We start from the raw sequence: 22,182 nt of genomic DNA, 5'->3' as shown, positions 1-22,182 counted from the left end.
AAAAGTTTTAGGCAGGTGTGGAAAAAATGCTGCAAAGTAACTAAAAATGCTTTCAAAAGTAGAAATGTTAATAGTTTCTTTTTATCAATTTACAAAATGCAAAGTGAATGAACAGAAATATAACAGAGGTTTGGGCTAGAACTGAGGGCACATAAACTTCTAGTCAGGGATAGAAAGCATTCTTACTTTGCAGCATTTTTTCCACACCTGCCTAAATCTATTGCATACAATAGTATGGTATATAGATAAGCTAAGCCAATCTATAATTACCATTGGCATTACAATGCACAGCACACGCTCATCGTGAAGAAGAGAAGAAAGAACTGGGGAGTAAGAGAGCAAAATAATAACACAAAAAACCCAGATAACGCCAGGGACAACTGTTAGTATATAATATATGCTAAATCATAGGCAAAGTTTTCTTGCCAATATTTGGCACGGCATGCTGGGAATACTGGGCCTGATTCAGAGCCGGACGCTCTGACCAGAGCGCTCGCTCTGAATCAGGGCCCTCCTACCTCAACTTGGAGCGGCCTCTTGGACGCTCGCATAGCTGTGGGTTACCACCCACAGCTATAGCGAGCGTCCATGATGATGGTCGCGATGGTCAAGACCATCGCGACCATCGGGCTTGCGACGAGACCCTGCGGTAGGGTCTCACTGCCGCAAGCCCTGGAGTGATTTGGCTCTATCAGAGCCAAAATCACTCTCACTGACATCACTACTGATGTCTGTGGGGCCGGACCCAGACGGTAGGCGTTCCCATGGGAACGCCTCCGTCTGGCAGCCACGCCCCCGGCACGCCTACCAAAGGAGGCCTGCTGTCACTCACCATCGACAGCACGCCCCCTTTGGTGCGAGACCTCGTCGCTCGCCGGGTCTCGCACATGTGCACGATGGAGTTTCCTTCCGTCGTGCGCATGCGCATTCGGGTACCATCGACCCGCTTGCGAGCGTCCTGCGCTCGCGAGCGGGTCTGAATGAGACCCACTGTTTCTATAACGGCAGGGGAGGATACTTTTAATATCTCTTTGAAAATGTTTCCCAAATCGCAAATCTTGTTTTTATTTTTTCCAGCCATACTAGGCCCTCCAATTGTGGACGTTGTTGCGTGTGAAAGTTGCATCAACATTTCTATCCACCCTCCGGTCTCTTACTTATGGAGTGAGAAGGAGAATCGCAATGTTACCATGCTGAGCGACGACGTCTACCCAGTGCTGGATTACACGATTTATTTGTCCACAGAGGTAGGCAGCGTTTTGTTTGCACATAATATAGTTGTGCAGCCCGACCTACTGTATGCTACAGCTCTGGGTTGTGAGTATTTCTGGGGTTGCGGTCTGGTGTAGGACAGGAAAAATGTCAATGACTGACTTTAAAGTTCTTCCTAGTTTGAGCTTTGGTCCATCCCTTAAATAACTCCAGAGTTTTCTTTAAAAGAAATGCTGCTCGTTGGAGCAGAACAATGTCTTAAATAAGGGTTTGATTCAGCAAGGATCGCAAGTGCGATTACGCACAAAATCGGCCGATTGTTGCGTTCTGCAAATGAGCGAACTAGCCACTGTGATCGGGACTGAGATCGCAGAGACTACGCAGACCCATCGCAGAGTGATTGTCAGGAAGCACCATTTGGCGGTGGTGACGGGGGGGGTGCCAGTGCTTTCGAACGCCGTTACAGAGGCGTACATAAATTATCCACTGCGATGCCATACGCAGCTTGTGTACTCATAGCGTGCGATGAGGTTAGCAATTCCTGAGTAAGGTCAGAGTTTGTGCCAGTGTGCGTGAGGCTGCGATGGTACTTTATGTTACCGATGGTTTCGCAGTCTTGCTATGGATTACGGATGTGTGTAAGGTAAGGTGGGCGTCCTTATGTTGTGCTGCGACAGCATAGCGGCTGCAATGGATTAGCATACTATCGCAGTGAGACTGTGTGCGTAATAACTATTGCAATTGCAGTTATGATCCGTAGTGAATCAGGCCCTAAGTCAGGACGGAGAGATGGCAATATAGCTGTCTTTATCACAAATGTCACATTTTCTACATTTAGTGGATGTTAGTACACTCTGTTACTGCAAGAAGGCAGTGCAAAAACAATCTAACTGAAAGTAATGTGCAAGCAGCTTTGCAATTCCGTCCTCCTTGCTATTATGTTAATGCAGGGTCATGCCTCCTGCATGTATTAATGATCTGAGCTGCGTCACGGACGCAGCATCAGATCATCTGCATGATCCTTGGTCGGCTGAGTAACCATAGGGTCACGCAGGCAGGCCATCGCAGATGTCCAAAAGAGGCCAGGAAATCTTTGCCGACGGAGATACTGGCTTTTTCCCTCCCCCCCAAGGGAAAAAGCGATACGCCTCCGTTTTGGAAAACAGAGGCCCTCACTGTCCCCTCCCCGCCCCCAAACAGTAGCAGACTGTCAATCACTGACAGTCTGCTGCAGCTCTGCTTCCGATCACACAGGACCCGTCCTGCACACACGCAGATTCCCGACTATTGGGAATATGTGTTCAGCAATGAGGCCCTTTGTATGAAGCCTTGGAGAAAGATAAAGTGGAGAGAGATAAAATACCAACCAATCAGCTCCTAACTGTCACTTTATAGGCTGTTTGAAAAATGGCAGGAGCTGATTGGTTGGTACTTTTTTTTCTGTCTACTTTATCTCTCTCCAAGACCCCTATATGTTAAAATAACCCCACTTTTGAGCTAATGCAGAGCTGAATGCCTTTACTGCTCCGGATTTATGTGCATGGACAAAGGGGCTGATTCTGAGACAGTGGCTGCATTAGCGTGATGCTGTGGAAGCCTGCCTTACTACTTTATGTAGTAGTTTCCCTAGGGCTCCATGAGGCTCCATGTGGCAAGCTGCTCTGCCCACTGTTTTTCCGTCTACAGCTGCAGCCGTTACCATCGGCACGCAGGACTGGTGCAAGGCTTCCGGGCACCCCAGGCAACATTTCTCCAATCGCCCCTGCTCTCTCCAATTCATAATATGCCACTATCAGTCTCCCCATTTCATAATATGCCACACAGCAGTGCCCAAAATTCATAATATACTATATAGAATATGCCACACAGCAGAGCGCCAAAATCATAATGTACCTTATAACACTGCTGCAAATTCATAATATGCCACACAGCTGTGCCCCAAATTCATAATATACTATATAGAATATGCCACACCGCAGAGCGCCAAAATCATAATGTACCGCATAACACTACCGCAAATTCATAATATGCCACACAGCTGTGCCCCAAATTCATTATATACTATATAGAATATGCCACACCGCAGAGCGCCAAAATCATAATGTACCGCATAACACTGCTGCAAATTCATAATATGCCACACAGCTGTGCCCCAAATTCATAATTTATAATATACTATATAGAATATGCCATACATCTGTGCCACAAATTCATAATATGCCACACAGCTGTGCCCCAAATTCATAATTCATAATATACTATATAGAATATGCCACACAGCAGTGCGCCAAAATCATAATGTACCGCATAACACTGCCGCAAATTCATAATATGCCACACAGCTGTGACCAAAATTCATAATATACTATATAGAATATGCCACACAGCAGAGCGCCAAAATCATAATGTACCGCATAACACTGCCGCAAATTCATAATATGCCACACAGCTGTGCCCAATTCATTTTATACTATATAGAATATGCCACACAGCAGAGCGCCAAAATCATAATGTACCGCATAACACTGCCACAAATTCATAATATAACACACAGGTGTGCCCCAAATTCATAATATACTATATAGAATATGCCACACAGCAGAGCGCCAAAATCATAATGTACCGCATAACACTACCGCAAATTCATAATATGCCACACAGCTCTGACCAATTCATAATATACTATATAGAATATGCCACACAGCAGAGCGCCAAAATCATAATGTACCGCATAACACTGCCGCAAATTCATAATATGCCACACAGCTGTGCCACAAATTCATAATATACTATATAGAATATGCCACACAGCAGAGTGCCAAAATCATAATGTACCGCATAACACTGCCACCAATTCATTATATGCCACACAGCTGTGCCACAAATTCATAATATACTATATAGAATATGCCACACAGCAGAGCGCCAAAATCATAATGTACCGCATAACACTGCCACCAATTCATTATATGCCACACAGGTGTGCCCCAAATTCATACTTTATAATATACTATATAGAATATGCCACACATCTGTGCCCCAAATTCATAATTCATAATATACTATATAGAATATGCCACACAGCAGAGTGCCAAAATCATAATGTAATCATAATACTTACAACAGCAGTGTATGCTTTTCAATCTGTTTTATAATAATATTGATCATTTAAATCACACAGGATCCTATATATATGAAAGATGTTTTTACAGAAAATTTCAGCACAGTGATTACTTCACTTCTGCCCAGCACCAATTATTGTGTCTCAGTGAGGGCATCTACAGTGAATACAGACGCAGTGGAATCCGCCAAGAAATGCGTCGTTACACAAGCCTCCCAAGTTAGGGGTAAGCAAGATTTATTTCATTTTTGTTCTAGTACAATTCATTGAAGTTTAATCGTACATGAATCGTGGAATTAATAGGGGAGGTCCAAGGAAGCTGTAAAATTCTAGACAAAATGTAAGTCCTAAATGTAAGTTTATAATCTTTTTGAATATTCATTATGTCTTCCAAAGAGGAGAAATGCTTTTCGCACTCACTGGGGGTGAGGTAGAGCTGAACGAAACACGTCCAAAATTGTTCTTACATTGTGTGCATGGAAGTCAATGCATGTATCTGCCCTTAGGGAGAGTTGTTTGCACCATTGCGAAAGGTCTCCCTCTATCCGTACACTTATATTCAATTAGAAGCGAAATATCCCGTACTTTTCGCCGACATTGCTGGTTTTCCATGTGGAAAAGTATCGCGCTCTGCGATATGATAGAAGCTATGTTAGGTGACTGCCTTGCCTTTAAAAGCCATTAGTTGGCAGGTGAGCTTTAAACCAGGTAACATTTTTTCAGTTTAAACTCTGTGATAGCAGCTATCAGGTTTCCATCAGTGTGACAGATAGTGTAGGACTTGCAGAGAAGTGGGGTCCCGTGATGTGGGCTGCAGGCTTAAATGCATTGATCAATCCATGAACCAAAACCCCATTATTTATTTATATATTATTGTGAGTGATTTAACAATGGTGCTGAGTTTTCTGTTTTATATATATATATATATATATATATATATATATATATATATATAGTTGAAGCGTTAATAAACCTTTAGTACATTCCTGCCTATAAACCTCTAAGATTCACCTGCCTAGACCCTCTAAGACAAAACCTGCCTATACCTTCTAAAACCACAAGATGTCGCTAATTAGCGTCGTGTTTAATTATACCATTAATAATACTCTAAGACAGTTGAATAGCGGTCCAACGCGCTAAAGATTATTATTCAGGTAAAAGTACAGATGTTACCACGCTATGATCTAACAAAGGCCCTCATTCAGAGCCACTTGTTAACAGCAGTACGCTCGTTGCGTTCCGATGTTGAATAACCGCGCATGCGTCGGTGTTACACTGCGCATGTGTGTACTGCAGATTGCGAGTTTTTTGGGACTCGTTCCTAAAATAGCGTACAGGAAGTGACATGTCAAATGTGATTGACAGAACAGGGCATTTTAGGGTGTTGACGAGGGTGGAGATGGAAAAACGCAGGCGTGGCGAGGCGTTTTTGGGGCGTACATACATTAGCAGATGCGAGCGTAAAATGTGTACGGACCGACTCCTACGTCACTGGATGATCCTCTTTCCCTTCCAAATGCTCGCACAGCTTAGGGTCTGGATTACTCGACCACATTGGCGATGGCCTTCTCCTCCGTCCCAGGACTCCACGATGTTGTTGCGATTAATCGCGGGTGGGCAGAAAAGCAATTAGTGTTGGATTGAGAACCGGCTTGGTATGTGTTTTGAAATCAGTTTTTTGGGATAGCACAAAACGTACGCAGGTGGAACTCAGAGCTGCTAATGTCAGGATGACACAGTCAATTTGCGTACATTTGGGGGGGTTTATTTGGGCAGCAATTTGGTGGTTAGGGCCTATTGTAACAATAATTTCATCATGTTTTCAGTTTCGCACCATTTTATTTGTGCCTCTTGAATTTGCCGAATTATATGAATTTTTAAACGTTCCTTAAAGAGCCCTTTTTTTTTTTTTTTGGCCGAGTTTTTGCCTTTTGGCCCAGGATTAAATGTAACCCATTTGTACAATAATTTCACAATCCAATGTCATTGTTTAATTTCCAATTTATTGCTCAAACAAAAAAACTTATTTTAAAAATTTTGGGGACATCTCTTTTGCCCAAAGATATGTTCCCAAATCAAACAAATTGGCCCAACATAACTGTTGACATAAACATACATCAAAAAAATAAAAACATTTCACAAGAAAGGAGAGGGAAGTTTTGACCCGAAAGGAATATGAGCCAAGCACAGAAGGATTGTGGGAAAAGTCACCATTGCTGTCACCGTTTTTTCACCCGTTTGGATGGGGGAGGGAGGGCGCCAGACCGTGTCCCGGATGTCATCGGGCTGGCCTGTCCAGAGGCAGATGTTGTGGCCTCTGGACTAGGCACAGGGCTAGGCACATTTGGAGGATTGGCTGATGTTGTGCCAGAGGTGGAGGATCCTGATGTTCCGGCAGGAAGGGAGGTCGTCTCCACCATGTGCTGGCGAACGAGCTGATCCAGGGCATTGGCGATGCGGATGTTGGCCCTGGTATTTTCCGCCAGGGCCTGACCAATGGTCTCGTTGGCCGCAGCATTTTGCTCCAGGGCCTCAGCCACCCGTAGCAGACTGGCGTCCATCCTCTGCAGAATCTCCGTATGGGAATCCGATTTGAAATTGAGTTCTGTGAGGAGAGCCACTGCCTGCGAGGGGGATTGTCCTGGACTGGCTTCTGCAGGGTCCTCAGCCGGATGTACTGGTTCCTCCCCTGCAGAGCCAGCAGAAATTCGGCGGCCAAGGCTCCCCTCTGGAGCAGACTCATCCGCATGTGTCTCTGTTAGGAAAAAAGAGAAAAGCCTCACATTACAATCTACATATTGGCACAATAACATTTCAGAGTTGATGACATCCAAAGATTTACCTGGGACAACATGAGGAGCCGCAAAGTCTGGCATGTCCGTATCCATGTTGGACACGCCAAACACCTCCACAGGCTGCACACACCCCTGTGCCAGCTCTTCTAAATCCGTCAACTCCAATGACACAGGGGTGGGACCCCCACCTGTCCCCCTTGCATGCCTAGCCCTGTCCGCGAGTTTTTGTTTTAAGCGATATTTGAAGTCGCCCCATCTGTGGGAAAAAATGGAAGCCATTATCCTTTGGTTTAAAATGGGGTTTGTTTTTAGGGGGGGCAAGGGTTTACTTACCGCCGTTTGACATCCCGGGCTAGACGGACATAATCACCCACCCTATTGACAGCAACGGCTACCTCTTCCCACATTCTCCACTTCTGGCTTAGACTCATATTCCTGTCTGCCTGTGGCAGGATGTCCACACACTTCTGGATCAAAACCTCCATCTCCTTTCTTGTGAAATGTGGCTGCCTTTTTTTTTTGGCCGCTTTGGCCGGAATACTGGGCCCAGCAGCCTCTTCCATGTCATCCTCCTCACCTATTTGTGTAAATTTACAGAATTCACAAAATCACAACTTGCCTAATCTTATGTTTCAAATTAATCGTTGATAGAAAATGCATGAAAGACTTACCGCCTGACTCTTGGGCATTTTTTCCCTGGTCTGTCGCCATGTCTGAGGTCCAAACAAGAAATACACCAGAATTTGAATGTGTTTTCGTGACGTATTTATACATGCGTCCTTATTTTGCGGCCGCATCATTGATTGTGCGGCCCTATGATCCCTCCTTAATTTGTGCGGGAAACGAAACACTATTTATGGCTTGGTGTGTCTCAAGTCGAGGTGGCGTTTTGGGATTGTTGGAGGTTATCTTGGCTGGAGTTTATTGATTGCGTAGAAAGGAGTTGACGGTTGTAGATTCGTTTGTTGGTTTGATTTGCGTTTTTTTTTTTCCGTTATCTTTGTTGGTTTATATTTTTGGGACCTCGTTTCTTGATTTGGTAAGTTTTGTGAAGTCTAACTTTTGTTCAATTGTTGTTTCATTGTGTTTCTTATTTTTTTTAAATTTTGGATCCATAATTTCTTCTATTTTAGATTTTGTTTATTTTCGACCCAAAAGACCTTTTGTTTTTGACTCTTATATATTTGCTCTTGGTAAGTCCATTTTTTCTCTTGTATTAGCGAACTAATTAGCGCATTTTTAGTAGTTACTCTTGTGACTTGTATTAGCGAACTAATTAGCGCATTTTTAGTAGTTACTCTTGTGACTTGTATTAGCGAACTAATTAGCGCATTTTTAGTAGTTACTCTTGTGACTTGTATTAGCGAACTAATTAGCGCATTTTTAGTAGTTACTCTTGTGACTTGTATTAGCGAACTAATTAGCGCATTTTTAACAGCTTAATAATCATTCTAACTTTTTGGTGGTTTCTCTTTCGCTTTTTGTGCCAACATTTCGACCCATTTTGATGTACTGTGTTAAATGTCGCTTTGCTGTTTTGCTAAATGGGTGTTTGGCATATTTTAACTTTGGTCTAGCACAAAATTTGTAAACAAAAATGCACAGAGTGAAATGTGTCAAGTAATTTTGGTGTTTATTTTCAGTTTGGACGTATCATGACAATACCCCGGCATGTAAGCAGCAATGGATGGTATCATCAAGCTAAGTTGTTTTAATATAGTTTTGGGGTGGGTCAAAAGCCTTACTTTAAAATTTTTGAATTTCAGGTTGATCTGGGGCGGATTGTTCTGGCCATGCTCCCGGAAGCCGACCAACCTCAATCTCGTCCCAGGCGTAGGCATCGTAGGCATGCAAGGCCCCAGATATTTCGAACACGTGTCACCCTTTTTGGAATGCCCAATGATGAGGTTTTAAGACGCTACCGTCTACCTCCCAAAATCATCATAGACACTCTCTCATTAATAGAAAGTGATCTTGAGCGGCAAATTGACAGTCCAACAGCAATACCACCACTTACGCAATTTATGGCGGTGTTACATTTCTGTGCCTCAGGATCATTTCAAACAACGGTGGGAATAGTGGCGGGCATCTCCCAATCCTCCTTTTCCCGGATCCTGAGGGCAGTGATGGAGGCACTTTTCAAGCACCTCCATCATTTTATTCAAATGCCTTTGGATATGGGTGCCCTTAGTGTGGCCAAGGCCAATTTTTACCAAATAGCTGCCTTCCCACACATCATAGGGGTTGTGGATGGTACTCACATGCCACTTCAGCCTCCAGCCCGGCTGGAGGCCATATTTAGAAACAGGAAACACTATCACTCCCTGAATGTAATGGTGGTATGTGATGCCTCCCTCCAGATCCTGTCCCTGAATGCTAAATTACCCGGAAGTGCACATGACTCCTTCATCATCCGGCAATCAGGGATATGGCACAAATTAACCAACCTACAAGCTGGTGATGCGTGGCTTCTGGGTAAGTGGAGACCTTTAGTACATAACAATGTTAAGCTTGATACACAGTGTTCCTGATGTTGTTAATTCTTTTCCATAGGAGACAGTGGATATCCTTGCATGTCCTGGCTGCTCACTCCTTATTTGGCTCCCACACCAGGGCCACAAAGTGAGTATAATTCCGCACTTACAGCCACCAGGCAAGTGGTGGAGCGCTGTATCGGCCTTTTAAAAGGCCGATTCAGATGCCTCCACCGCTCTGGTGGCGAGCTCATGTATTTGCCGGATATGGTGTCGAAAATTGTGGTCCTGTGTGGGATATTTCACAACATCGCCATAAGGAGTGGTGTCCGAATGCAGCCAGAGGATGCCTTACCTGAGGATGGCCACCCCGAGGTTGGTCGGAGGTCAGTATGTGGGGGGGCCATACGCGATGATGTGGTGGCCAGATTTTTTAGGTAAGTTTGAACAAAACTGTGTTTTAACCTAATGTGTTTGTGTTTGTTTGCGAACATCTAATTTTGTTTTCTTTTTTTCAACATCTTCGGTTTGTTCACATAATCTTTGGCACTACAACGCTCACTACTTCATGCTACCCTTACCAAACCTGGATCTGCTCATTTTGTGAATATATTCTGGAACCCATATCGCAACGCCATGTTTGTGGAATCATTTTGGCATGGTCCTTCCTCAACCAGTTCTTGATTTGTTTTTTTTTTGTTTGTTTTTATTGGGTATGTGTTGTATTTGAGATTCTCACTGTGTGTTTTTTTTGTGAGTGACCACTTTGATTTCTCAGTTATGTTGTGAATAAATGTTTGGAGAGTTAAATGTTCTTCCTTTTTTTGGACGTTACCAGCAAGTTTAACCAGGTTAACACACCTTACATTTGACTAAGGGGTAATCCAGTACTGACGCCAGTTGAGCAAAAATGAAATATGTTTTCAGGTTCCCAACCCACACCAAAAGGAAGCCTGTCCAATCATTTGGCTTTGTAAGATTCGCCTAAGCAGCTTGCCCACCAACTAGGAACCTGTAAAATGTAGAAATATCTAATTGCCACTACACACAAAAAGGGAAATGACATTGTTACTGTTATGTGTTTCTTGAGGGTGTTTTACATACAAATACAAAACCCACTCTAATTTTTAAAAAATGCAAAACCTTGCAGGAACAGTCTACTTATGTCAGGGTTAACTATCTTTGGTTTTGAAAAAACGAATGAGGCAGAACGTATATTAGAAATAAACAATTTATTTGGAAAAAGATAAAAACAAAAAAAAACTACTGCCGAAGGATGCCAGACAGCCGGTCAAGGGCCACAAGCACCCCAATTACATTTTGGCGCATGTGTGCCACACAATGTTCGACCTCTTGCCGACGCCTCTGTTCCTCTGTGGGTGAGAAAAGTGTGTGGATTAATCAAACAATAGGGAATCCACATTAAAAAAAAAAAAACACAACCAAATCACTCCAAAACCAAAATTAAAAAAAAAAGGGGTGCTGCAAAAATTACAAGGCCTATGTAGAAATACCCACAGGTGTGATATGTGTATGTTGAAATCAGCAGGAAGAGGTAAAGGCAAACTGCTAAATCACCAAAAAAGAACCCAAAAATCACGAATAAAGGAACGACACATGATTACATACAAACAGTTTGTGGTTAAAAAAAACGCAAAAGAAAAACATACCGGTAGCCAAAACGGCAGATCCCGAAGTCCCTCCATCTTCATCCTCGGAGGAGCCTTCATTCCCCAAAGAACGGGGCGGGGTTATCACGGACTCCGGGGAGGGGGTAATTGGAAGAGGGGTGGTTGGAGGAGAGGGGGAAGGGGGACGGAGGGGAAGGAGGCCCGACAGTTCCGGGAGAGGCTCTTGGAAGGCTTGGGAGGAGGGGGGAATAGGGGAATTATTTGGGGTGGAGTGTTGGCTGGGGGTGGGTGAGAGTGGGCGGGACTGCCGTCTGGCCGGACGGTGACGGCGTAGTCTTGCCTGTCCCCCTAAAAGATGTCAAACAAATTGTGGTTAGTTTCTGGCCAAATCCTGCCCAAATAACATTTTAAAATCACCCACCACCAACAAAAAACATGCAAATATGAGTAGAATGAATATATCAGAAATAGAGGGAAAACATGGTCATGCAGATATGAGGAGAATGAATAAATAGGACAGACATAAAAACATGCACACGCAGATATGATGAGAATGAAAAAATAGGACAGACATGAAAACATGCACACGCAGTTTGCCCCACAAAGACAAACATGAAAACCACAATACATAACACTTACTTTCCAATATCTGCATGCGAAAGCATGCCAGCAAGCGGGGCGTTCGCCGTTGCAGGTCAGACCACCTGCGCTCCAGCTGGCCGATGTTGCGGCGTGAGCCGAAGGAGCGCAGGCGGGCCCGTGCCTCCGCATACGCGGAACGCTTCTGCCGGTTGGTGATGGGTGGAGGCTGGCTGGTGATACGCCGATCCAGCACCTCCGTTAGCACCAGCAGCTCGCGCCTGGTGAATGCCGAGGCTCTCATGATGGCAATGGTGTTTTTCTTAAAATTCATTTTTGATAAAGTGTGCCAAAAATTTCTGATTGGCTAATGTAGCTTGGAAATTAACAGGAGCAATTTGATTGGTTAGTGTATGAGTCATGTTTTCGACAGGGTCAGAAATCTCTGGAGAGTTATGATAGGCTTGATGCAGTGACATGCGTAAGCAAATTTAAATAAAGAAATGAACTCCGGAAAATATGCGGGGATCCACAGCAATAGAACAATTGTCTCATTGTGGCTAACATGTTTTTTGAGCAATAAAAGCGAATGTTTAAGCCGTACGTATTCTGCGGGTAAACACAAACACGGACAAGAGTAAAGTTTCTTGTATTGTGTTGAAAAAAAAAAACCATTAAGCTAATTGATACATTGATTGGCATCATACGATTGATGGAGGTAGGCAGAATAAAGGAGCAGGTAATCGACATCTGACATGGCCTCTTCCGGTTTATACTTGTGCGTGCATTCCCTTCAAGCCATTTCGGGGATGTACGCTCGCTATTTCGCACGCTCGTTAGTTAGAGGAGGGGTCGTCTGAGTTTGGGGAGGATTTTTAGATGCTATCGAAAATACGAGCGAGCCCTTGAATTTAAATATTTTTGTACGTACGCCTAACGTACGTGCGCCCGCTTGCGAGTGGCTCTGAATGAGGGCCAATGAGCGCAAACTAAATTGTACAAACATTAGGTCATAAGGTACAGTCAATACATACGCGTGTGCTCTGGGACCAGATACCGGCATCAATAATGAGACCTTCGTCGAAACAGCATAACAGGAACACCGCAGACTGGCATCTCGTTTCAGAGCACTCACATATATACCCGTACTGGGATAAGCAATACAATAGAATACGTTGGCAAGTTCTCATTGGTTCCTCTTCTTGCTTCTTCCGTTACAGTACAATTCATAGGTCAGTGCAAAGACTCAACCCAGCCTCTAACAGCCTGATTGTGTTCACCTTCCCGCTGCATAATAAATCTAATCTAACTATGGCATACAACATTTCAAGAAGTTATTCTCTCTAACATTCATATTTCATAGCCGCATGTTCTGATCTCCTCACCGATGCCACCGGAGCGCTGTGGGAACAGAGTAGATCAGTACAGCACCAAACACGGTCCAATTGTCATTTACTAAGCCATAGTTACAGAAAACATTCATTTCTTTATATGCTGACATTGCGATTAAACCAAGTAATAATCATTCCTTTCGTGCTGCGGGACCATTGCTTTTAAATGTGTATGCGGGGAGAAATGACACTAAATTGTGTTGTGCGTTTGAGGGTCTGTGGGGCACTTAGCGACCAGCACTAAGTTGGAAAGGCTTCTGTGTATGTGTGTGAGCATGCCAGTATGGGTTTGGGAAAGATCACTAAAAAGCTGGCTGTGCATCTAAATCGCTATTTTGCATTGTCCTATGTTTAACATGAAGTGCAGGGAAAACACCACTAATTTGCTACTTTTTGCTACATCGCGTATGTGTTAATGTGAATGCAGGGAAAACACCACTACTTTGCTACTGCTCAAATATAAGTCTGTGGTGATTTTAATGCGTTGGAAAGTTATTTTATGTCTGCTAAACACCGTCGGTAGGTGTTAGGGGAAGATTGTTAAAAAGCTGTTCATGCTACTTTTTAGCAACTTTGCGTTGTGAGTAGCAAAATTGCTACTTTTAGCAATTTTGCACTGTGGATTGTGTACTATGTATTTTTGAGAAAATGGCGCTTGTGTAAGCTTTCTTTTCTAAAATGGAGTCTTGCTGCCATTCACAAGATGGCGTCTTGTGGCCAGTCGCAAGATGGCATCGCCACGATTAAATTTTAAGTTGAACTTGTCTCAGCCAATTATTCAGCTTTGACAGTCCACCCTTTGATAGCAAACAACATGCTATCACAATCTGCTATTAGAATTTAATTTAGGCTTACATTTACGTATTATTTGGTGTTATTATGGGATGGCACAAGGTGGTTCTTTATCCATCAATAATGTGTCTCTGGGTGGGGACATAAAACTATTATACGCACACCGCGGATCTTGGAAGATCATGTGAAAGGTGTGGGAATGCACCAGTCTTATAAAAGCAGTCTTGAAGGGGAATTGAGACTTTACATTATCTGAGGTGTTCTATGAATAACATTTCAATAATACATTCTATGCATGTCTAAATATAATACATCAAACGATTGTATTTCCTAGTTCAGGGTTGTAATGCAGTTCTGTATCTACCTCGGTATATATATTGTCATTTGTGACCACCATCATAGTTTCGTTCTTTCGTTTCACTCTGTTTTTACATTTTCCACACTTCAACACAATAGGAACACACCAGACGCATATGCCAATTATTATGATGACAATCAGTATAATGATCAAGAATTTGCCTATGCTAGCGATCACTTCCTGGACCCATTCCCCTAGGCCTGAGAACCATTTTACTGGGTTCAGCCATGACACCCATCCTTCTATCTTTTCCCCTACTTCAGCCACTGAAGCGTTATGGTTCTTGCGAAATTCCCACTTTAGCTGCAGAATTTCATCCATCTTCCGGTCTATCACCTCCTTAGGGTCACTGGTATCATTGGTGACATAGGTGCAACATTTTACTACAAATTGGGTGGCCAATGTTACGCAATACCCTCCAGTAACAGCAGTTAAATAATTCAACACTAGCCTGTGTTGTACCAGTTCTTTCTTGTACGCTTGCAATTCTCTCCCTGTGTACCTGAATGTGTCATCGTACATCTCGGTGATATTATCTATTAATTTAGCAAGTTCCTGGATATATCTAAAATTTAATGTACCCCTAGCAATCCTGGTGGGATCCAGGGCGACTAAAACTTGGAAGCCAGTTGTCTCACTGATTAACTGAGTGGCTTTATGTATATCACCAGGTACCATATTTCTTTTGCCCCTGTGTTCATAATGTGTGTGAAGATATGGTGACGGTGTGTTTTTATGTATTCCCAGCATTTCAACATGTGTGAGGGTCATAACTTCTGGGACTACTCTTCCCAGGTAACACAAACCTTCGGAACTCGGGGAGAGCCATTTATACGCTTTTCTTCCACAGATGAAATATACATTATCAGGGAGAACATAAGGAATGGTATGCATCATTATCATTAAGCACATTTCCCTTAAAAACAATCCTATTTCTGGGTCTTCCATCTGGTTCATGCAAGTCTCTGGCTGTATTATTTTAGCACAATAACGATCTGGCACCTTACCAATAATTTCTTTGGTGGAACTCAATGTATACCGATAACTAAAATGTTTCCCACCAGACTTAATGGAGCGCAGCAGATCATGGTTTATAGACTCATTATCAGCTCTTTGTGAGAAGGTCATCGTCTGATTATTCCCCGTCACTTCCCAACTCCAGGGTTTATTTGGGTTGGTTATGTTTAGGCACAAAAGTGATCTATCTACTTGGAATTGATAGAGTTTGAAATGAGGTGGTTTGGATGATAGAAATTTTCCATCCAATGTTTTCCCTTTTTGCAATTCTAAAATTTCCGTGGTATTCAGTGGAAATGGCACCAACCCTACGTTATGCTGTCCCTGGGGCACATGTGAACACACCCAGCAATCAGTTTGATTTAACATTTTGCCTACCATGCTTTGATAATCCTCTAGAGGATACCCTCCCCAGTACGGATTATATTAAGGTTGGCACCGTTGGATACAGTTCTCATCCACTAGGGACCCACAAAGCTCACAAATACAGGAATCCTCAGACGATAACCCTCCACACCTTCCCCGAGTATCTGGGATGACAGCTCTTTTAACAATAACAGTCCTAAGATTGGAAAGACACTCCCCTGATTGGCATTGCACTCCTCCTGATTCCACTCCATCAGCACTGCCATCAGCTCCCGTTTCCTCAATCGGTCCCCCATCACATACACTGGATATCCCCGGACTGACCAGGATGGTGAACACTCTAAAAGAAAATATGAAAATGAACACAGCAGGCCCGTCCATTATCACAACAAGACCTGCAAATTTCTCTCAGTTCAGGTATCTTACTACGACCTTTTCAAACCTCCTGGAACAAGCTCGTGAGCAACAGATCCACGCTATCAGCTTTGTCTCCGACTTGTTTCTCCACCGGTTGATTGACCTTTTTGCAGTGAGTGGAATGGACCCAGGTATCTCTCTCGGCCACCTTCAAAGATGTAGTACTCGTCAGCAGCACCTGGTACGGACCTTCCCACCGATCAGTCAAACAACCTGAACGCAAAAAATTTCTGATCATTACATATTCTCCTGGTTCAACATCATGACAGTTCGTTTCAGGCGTATCATTAGACAACAATTTCAGTTTCTGCTGCTGTTGCTTTAACTGCTTACTCATTGATATAAGATACTTCACAGTTACCTCGTTGTTACCCTTTAGATCTTCCTGTGGACTTATAATCCAATGAGGTTGTCTACCGAACAATATTTCAAATGGGGACAGATTCAGAGGAGGTCTAGGAGTGGTCCTTATGCTATGTAGGACCAAGGGTAACGCTTCTGGCCATCCTAGTCCAGTCTCTGCCATGATTTTACTTAGCTTATTTTTAATAGTCCCGTTCATCCTCTCTACCTTGGCACTGGCTTGCGGTCGGTAGGGGGTGTGAAGTCGGCTATTAATACCCATCAGCTTACACATATTTTGAAAAACATCACCTGTGAAATGGGTTCCCCTATCACTCTCGATGATTCTAGGGATACCGTACCTGCATACAAATTCCTGAACTATTTTCTTGGCAGTAAACGCAGTAGTATTAGCGGCCGCTGGGTAGGCCTTAACCCAGTTAGAAAATATGTCTGTGCACACTAGTACATACTTAAGGTTCCTGCAGGGTGGTAATTGGATGAAATCAATTTGTATCACCTGGAAAGGTCCATCAGTCAGTGGAATGTGGGACGGTTCGGTAGGGATCGCTTTCCCTATGTTCTTTCTCAAGCAGGTCAGACAGGACATTGCTATCTTCTCTGCTTGTGAAGAAAAACCTGGTGCGCACCAGTATGCCCTCACCAACTTGCACATACCCTGTTTACCCAGGTGAGTCAGACCGTGTGCTGCCTCAGCCAGGCTGGGGTAATATGCCTTGGGGGCTACTGGCTTATCATGTCCGTCCCTCCAGAGCCCAGAGGACTCTTGCCCACAACCCTTGGACTTCCAAATGGATTTTTCCTGAATTGAACACAAATTTTGCATCTCAATTAATTTCTGCATGTCAACTGTTTGGAAAACCATTACTTGTTTATGGGTACATTTGTTTTTAAACCTGCTGCCCACTTGGCAGCTTCATTCGCCCTGTTGTTGCCCAATGATACCGGGTCTTCCTCACATGTGTGGGTTTTACACTTTATTACTGCCATTGCTTTGGGCAGTTGGATTGCTTATAGAAGGTGTTTTATGTGTCGGGAATGTGCAACTGGTGTGCCTGCTGCCATCATAAAATTTCTCAGAAGCCATATAGCCCCAAAATCGTGCACCACCCCGAACGCATACCTCGAGTCAGTGTAAATGTTAGCAGATTTGCCTGCTGCCAGTTCACATGCTCTAGTTAGTGCTACTAACTCTGCCACCTGGGCTGAGTGAGGAGGACCGAGAGGTTTAGCTTCTATGATGTCTGTGTCATTTTGAACAGCATAACCTGTACATAACTCACCTGTGTCTGTTTGTCTATGACAACTCCCATCCGTATAAAAAGTTACATCCACATTCTCTAAAGGTGTGTCATGTATGTCAGGTCTAGCAGTAAAGGTCTGATTCAGATATGTCATACAATCGTGCGTATCATTATGTCTGCCGAACTCACCTCCCGCCAGCAACTTCTCTCCTTCCACCCTTTGTACATCATGTTGTACATATGGTAGGTATGTTGCTGGATTCAGCGTACTGCAATATTTGCAGAAGCGATTAGGGCTAGTTCCCATTTGGTGAACCTAGCCGAGGAGACGTGTCTGGTTTGAGCTGAGTTCAACAGAGCAGATACAGCATGGGGAGTGTAGACAATCATATCATGGCCCAATACTATGTCCTCACTTTTACTCACCAATAGAGTGGTAGCTGCTACACTTCTCAAACAAGTGGGGAGTGATCTTGCTACCGTGTTCAATTGGGCACTGTAGTATGCTACGGGCCTACTGGCATCACCATGTTTTTGTGTAAGGACACCTGCAGCACAACCATCGGCTTCCGTACAATACAAATCAAAAGGTTTTTCATAATAAGGTATTCCCAATGCAGGAGCTCTTGTCAGACTATCCTTAAGATTAAGGAAAGCATGTTCTGATTCCTCTGTGTATATGACACGATCGGGCTTCGAGGAAAAGACTAATTCCTGTAAAAGTAAGGCCAAAATAGAAAAACCTGGGATCCACATTCGGCAATATCCACACATTCCCAAGAAGGTACGAATTTGCTGTTGATTCTGCGGCAGTGTCATGTTTTGTATGGCTTGGATTCTATCTGTTGTAAGGTGTCACAACCCCTGGGTTAGGCAGTGTCCCAAATATTTTACTCTGGATTGGCACGGCTGTAGTTTATCCTTAGCCACCTTGTGTCCTGTTTGTGAGAGATGAAGTAACAAAAGTTTAGTATCATTCAAACATGACATAAACGAGTCAGAACATAGCAATAAATCATCCACATATTGAATTAGAACAGATCCATTGGCAGGTTGAAAAGATTGTAAGCAGTCGTGCAATGCCTGGGAGAAGATACTGGGGCTGTCTATGAAACCTTGGGGTAATCGTGTCCATGTGTATTGTAAACCTCTGTATGTAAATGCGAATAGATACTGACAGTCAGGATGGAGAGGCACAGAGAAGAAAGCAGAACAGAGGTCAATGACAGTGAAATGGGTTGCACTTGGTGGGATCTGCATCAAAATGACAGCTGGATTTGGCACTACGGGGAATTGGCTCTCTACTACCTTGTTAACACCTCTACGGTCTTGTACCAGCCTATAACTCCTCCCACCACTTTTCTTCACTGGAAAGATGGGGCTGTTGGCTACACTAGCTGTACAAACTAAAATTCCCTGTTGTAACAATCGCTCAATTATTGGAAAAACCCCTAATTCTACCTCCTGTTTTAGTGGGTACTGGGGAATTTTTGGAGCTTGCCTACCGCTTTTTAAGTTTACCATTACAGGGCTTACATTTCCCATTAATCCAGTGTCCTGTCCATCCTTAGTCCAAAGGGAATCTGGAATTAGGGACAACATTTCATCTACTTGTGATGGAGTTTCATTTAAAACTGTAGAGTGATACATTATCCTTTGAGGAGTGTCTAACATATCCCGCACCTCGTATACCATTCTCTCTGGGATATCTAAATATACACCATCATGGGTGCAATATATAACACATCCCATCTTACATAACAAGTCTCTGCCCAGTAGGTTAGTAGGAGCCGCAGCAGCCAGAAGGAAAGAATGTCTGGTATGCAACGGCCCAATAGTAACCTCTGTGGACTTTGTTAAAGGATAACGTTCCACTTTACCTGTTACACCCATTGTTGGTACTGTCTCGTTGGTCACCTGTAAATTAACGGGAGATTTTATCACTGACCTGGTCGCCCCTGTATCTACAAGAAAAGGATATTCAGTACCAGCTACATCAACCATCATGACCGGTTCTTCCCTAGTACTTCCCGTTAATCTGACTATCTGCAGACTACAGGTATGACCTGACCCCTAGCGTTGGCTACCATTCTCCAATAACGCATTTACGGCTACAATTGGAGATGGTGCCTGCTGAACATTTGCTGGCCTTTATGCATATCCCTTATGGGGATATCTAGGTCTTCCCTGATGTGGGATCCCTACTCCTTTTACTGTACAGTTTCTACTTAAGTGTCCTGTTTGTTTACAGTTAAAGCATGTTCGTGTTTCGGGTGAAGACATGTGGTGTTGTGAGGTTTGTGGAGAGGGTAAAGGTGGTGGATATGGGTAAGGATAGGGAGGGTAAGGGTATTGTGGGGGATAAGAAGTTGGTGGATAGCCTGGGACCTGTGGTTGCATCGGGTTAGTGGGATAGAGTTGCGTTTGTTGTTGAGTGGGGTTAGTGAGAGTGTGTGTGTGCAAGTGCAAGCGTGTCTGTTGGCTGTGATGTTACCGTCATTCCCTCTAGAGCTTGTATACTGACAGCCATTAGTTTCTCGCTCTGGGCTTCTCTCTTTTTGGAGATGTTCTTATCATGTTCAATGGCGGTTTCTATGAGGGTGTCTATTGTAAGTCCCCGCCAGCCAGGCTGTGAGGTCTGAACCCGAGGTTTTAAAGTCTCTTTCAGACTGTCCACAAGTACCGTAACTATCATTCCCCTGTGGTGAGTGCTAGCTTTAATATCTTCTATCCCAGTGTACTGGGTGATAGCCTGCAGAGCCTGATCGCAGTAATCTTCTGCCGTCTCACTCTCTTTTTGTTTAATGGTGAAAATTTTGTTCAAGTTAACTACTACTGGAAAGTATATACCCAATTGAGTTACAATGCGGGAAATGTTACCTTGGTTTACTTGATCTGTTAAGGGGACCTCACCATCCAATACACAATCCGTGATAAATTTTGTCACGTCGGTATTGCGTGGCAGACAGGCCCTTAACACTACACGCCAATCTTTATTAGTGGGTTCATGTGCACTACCCAAATTTCTCAAAAATCTTTGACATTTGGCTAATTCCTTTTTGGGATCGGGGAAATCATTTATGATGGAATTTAGTTCTGCTCTTGTCCAAGGACAATGCATTACTATTTCCCTCGTGGGCACTATACCGTTTGCGTCTGCATTTCCATTCGGAACAGTTATTGTCCGAATGGGATGCAGACCGGTAGCGCTGCTACCTTTGACCTGGTTACCTGGCTGGGGGTTTAATCTGCTGCTGCTATGTATGGTATTAACAACTTCCTCTACGGGTGCAGAGTGTGTTAACACTTCCCTTGCTGTTACCGATGGAGATGGCGGCACCACCCGTGATTGTGGTGATGCAGCATCTATCATTTGCACAGCATGGGAAATGGCAGACATTACAATAGGCTCATCATCCACATCATAAACATTTTCTTTATGGTTGCTTAAGAGAGGGTACAAATTGCTTGTTACATTTTTATGGGTATTTTTTACCGACGCATTGCCCGGGACAGATGTCACGGGTACCTCCTTCAGCCACATTTCCCCCTCGTGCTGCCACAGTTTTAAACATTCAAAATATTTAACCTTTTTCTCTCGGGAGCGCATCAAACTGATGTGATCCCGGGCATTGTCTAACACATTTTTATCAAAACTACCAATTCTGGGAATCGGTCTAGCACTCTTCCTCGTCATATTAAACCATAAATCACAATACCTTATTGCATAAGTACCGTACTTGGTATGCATGATACGACGGGCCGATCCGATCGGCGCCTCCATTAGCAGCACATCATTGCCTAACATTTCTACTGTTTGCATGGCTCCCATTCTGAGACAACTCCTACGCTTTCCAATAAAAATTTAAACCGGTGAAAGACAATCAAGATACTTTCACTTACCTGTGGATGAATTAAGGTGGCGGCGCCCACACACCTGGATAAGATTTAGTAAGGCAACTTCCACACCTGGATAAGATTTGAAAAAGGCAACTTCCACACCCGGATAAGATTTAGTAAGGCAACTTCCAAGCCTATGAGAGTTTATATGTCGGCTACTCTCACGCACCTCTATACAACAAAGACAACATGTACACCTGCTACTGTGTATAGAACGCTAAAACTGCTTACCGAGCGGCTAGACTAACCCTTGCACCTAGCCCTTAAGGATCATACGATACCCTTAACTTTGTTCAACAAGTATTCACTGTTACACACTTTTTTCCTGCGCAGAAAAATACACGTCAACCCAGATATTGGTAATAGAAAAAAAACCGTAAACCTCAATGGCTTTGTTCAAACACGTGGCAGCACAACCGGAAGTACGTGTAAGCAATTGTGCGACTAGTCGCATACACAGTGATGCGACCAGGCCCACGTGGTATTACCTTAACGCTATTATGTGACTCCCTCTAAACTTTT

At 43.6% G+C, this 22,182-nt stretch overlaps 1 protein-coding gene across 2 annotated transcripts in view; it reads left to right on the top strand.

Moving 5' to 3' along the window:
* The window catches only part of LOC148513622 (uncharacterized), a 55,865-nt gene that overhangs the window by 9,888 nt on the left and 23,795 nt on the right, over positions 1–22,182 (top strand). For both annotated transcript variants that reach the window (XM_088481674.1, XM_088481673.1), the window contains 2 exons: positions 1,078–1,247; positions 4,394–4,559. In XM_088481674.1, the coding sequence (XP_088337800.1) occupies positions 1,078–1,247; positions 4,394–4,559 (336 nt within the window). The remainder of the gene's footprint in view (positions 1–1,077; positions 1,248–4,393; positions 4,560–22,182) is intronic.

Source organism: Taudactylus pleione, unplaced genomic scaffold (genome assembly GCF_031769625.1).
Source record: "Taudactylus pleione unplaced genomic scaffold, aTauple2 ptg000276l, whole genome shotgun sequence".
Lineage (NCBI taxonomy): Eukaryota > Metazoa > Chordata > Amphibia > Anura > Myobatrachidae > Taudactylus > Taudactylus pleione.
This window is presented reverse-complemented; position numbering and strand designations above follow the sequence as displayed.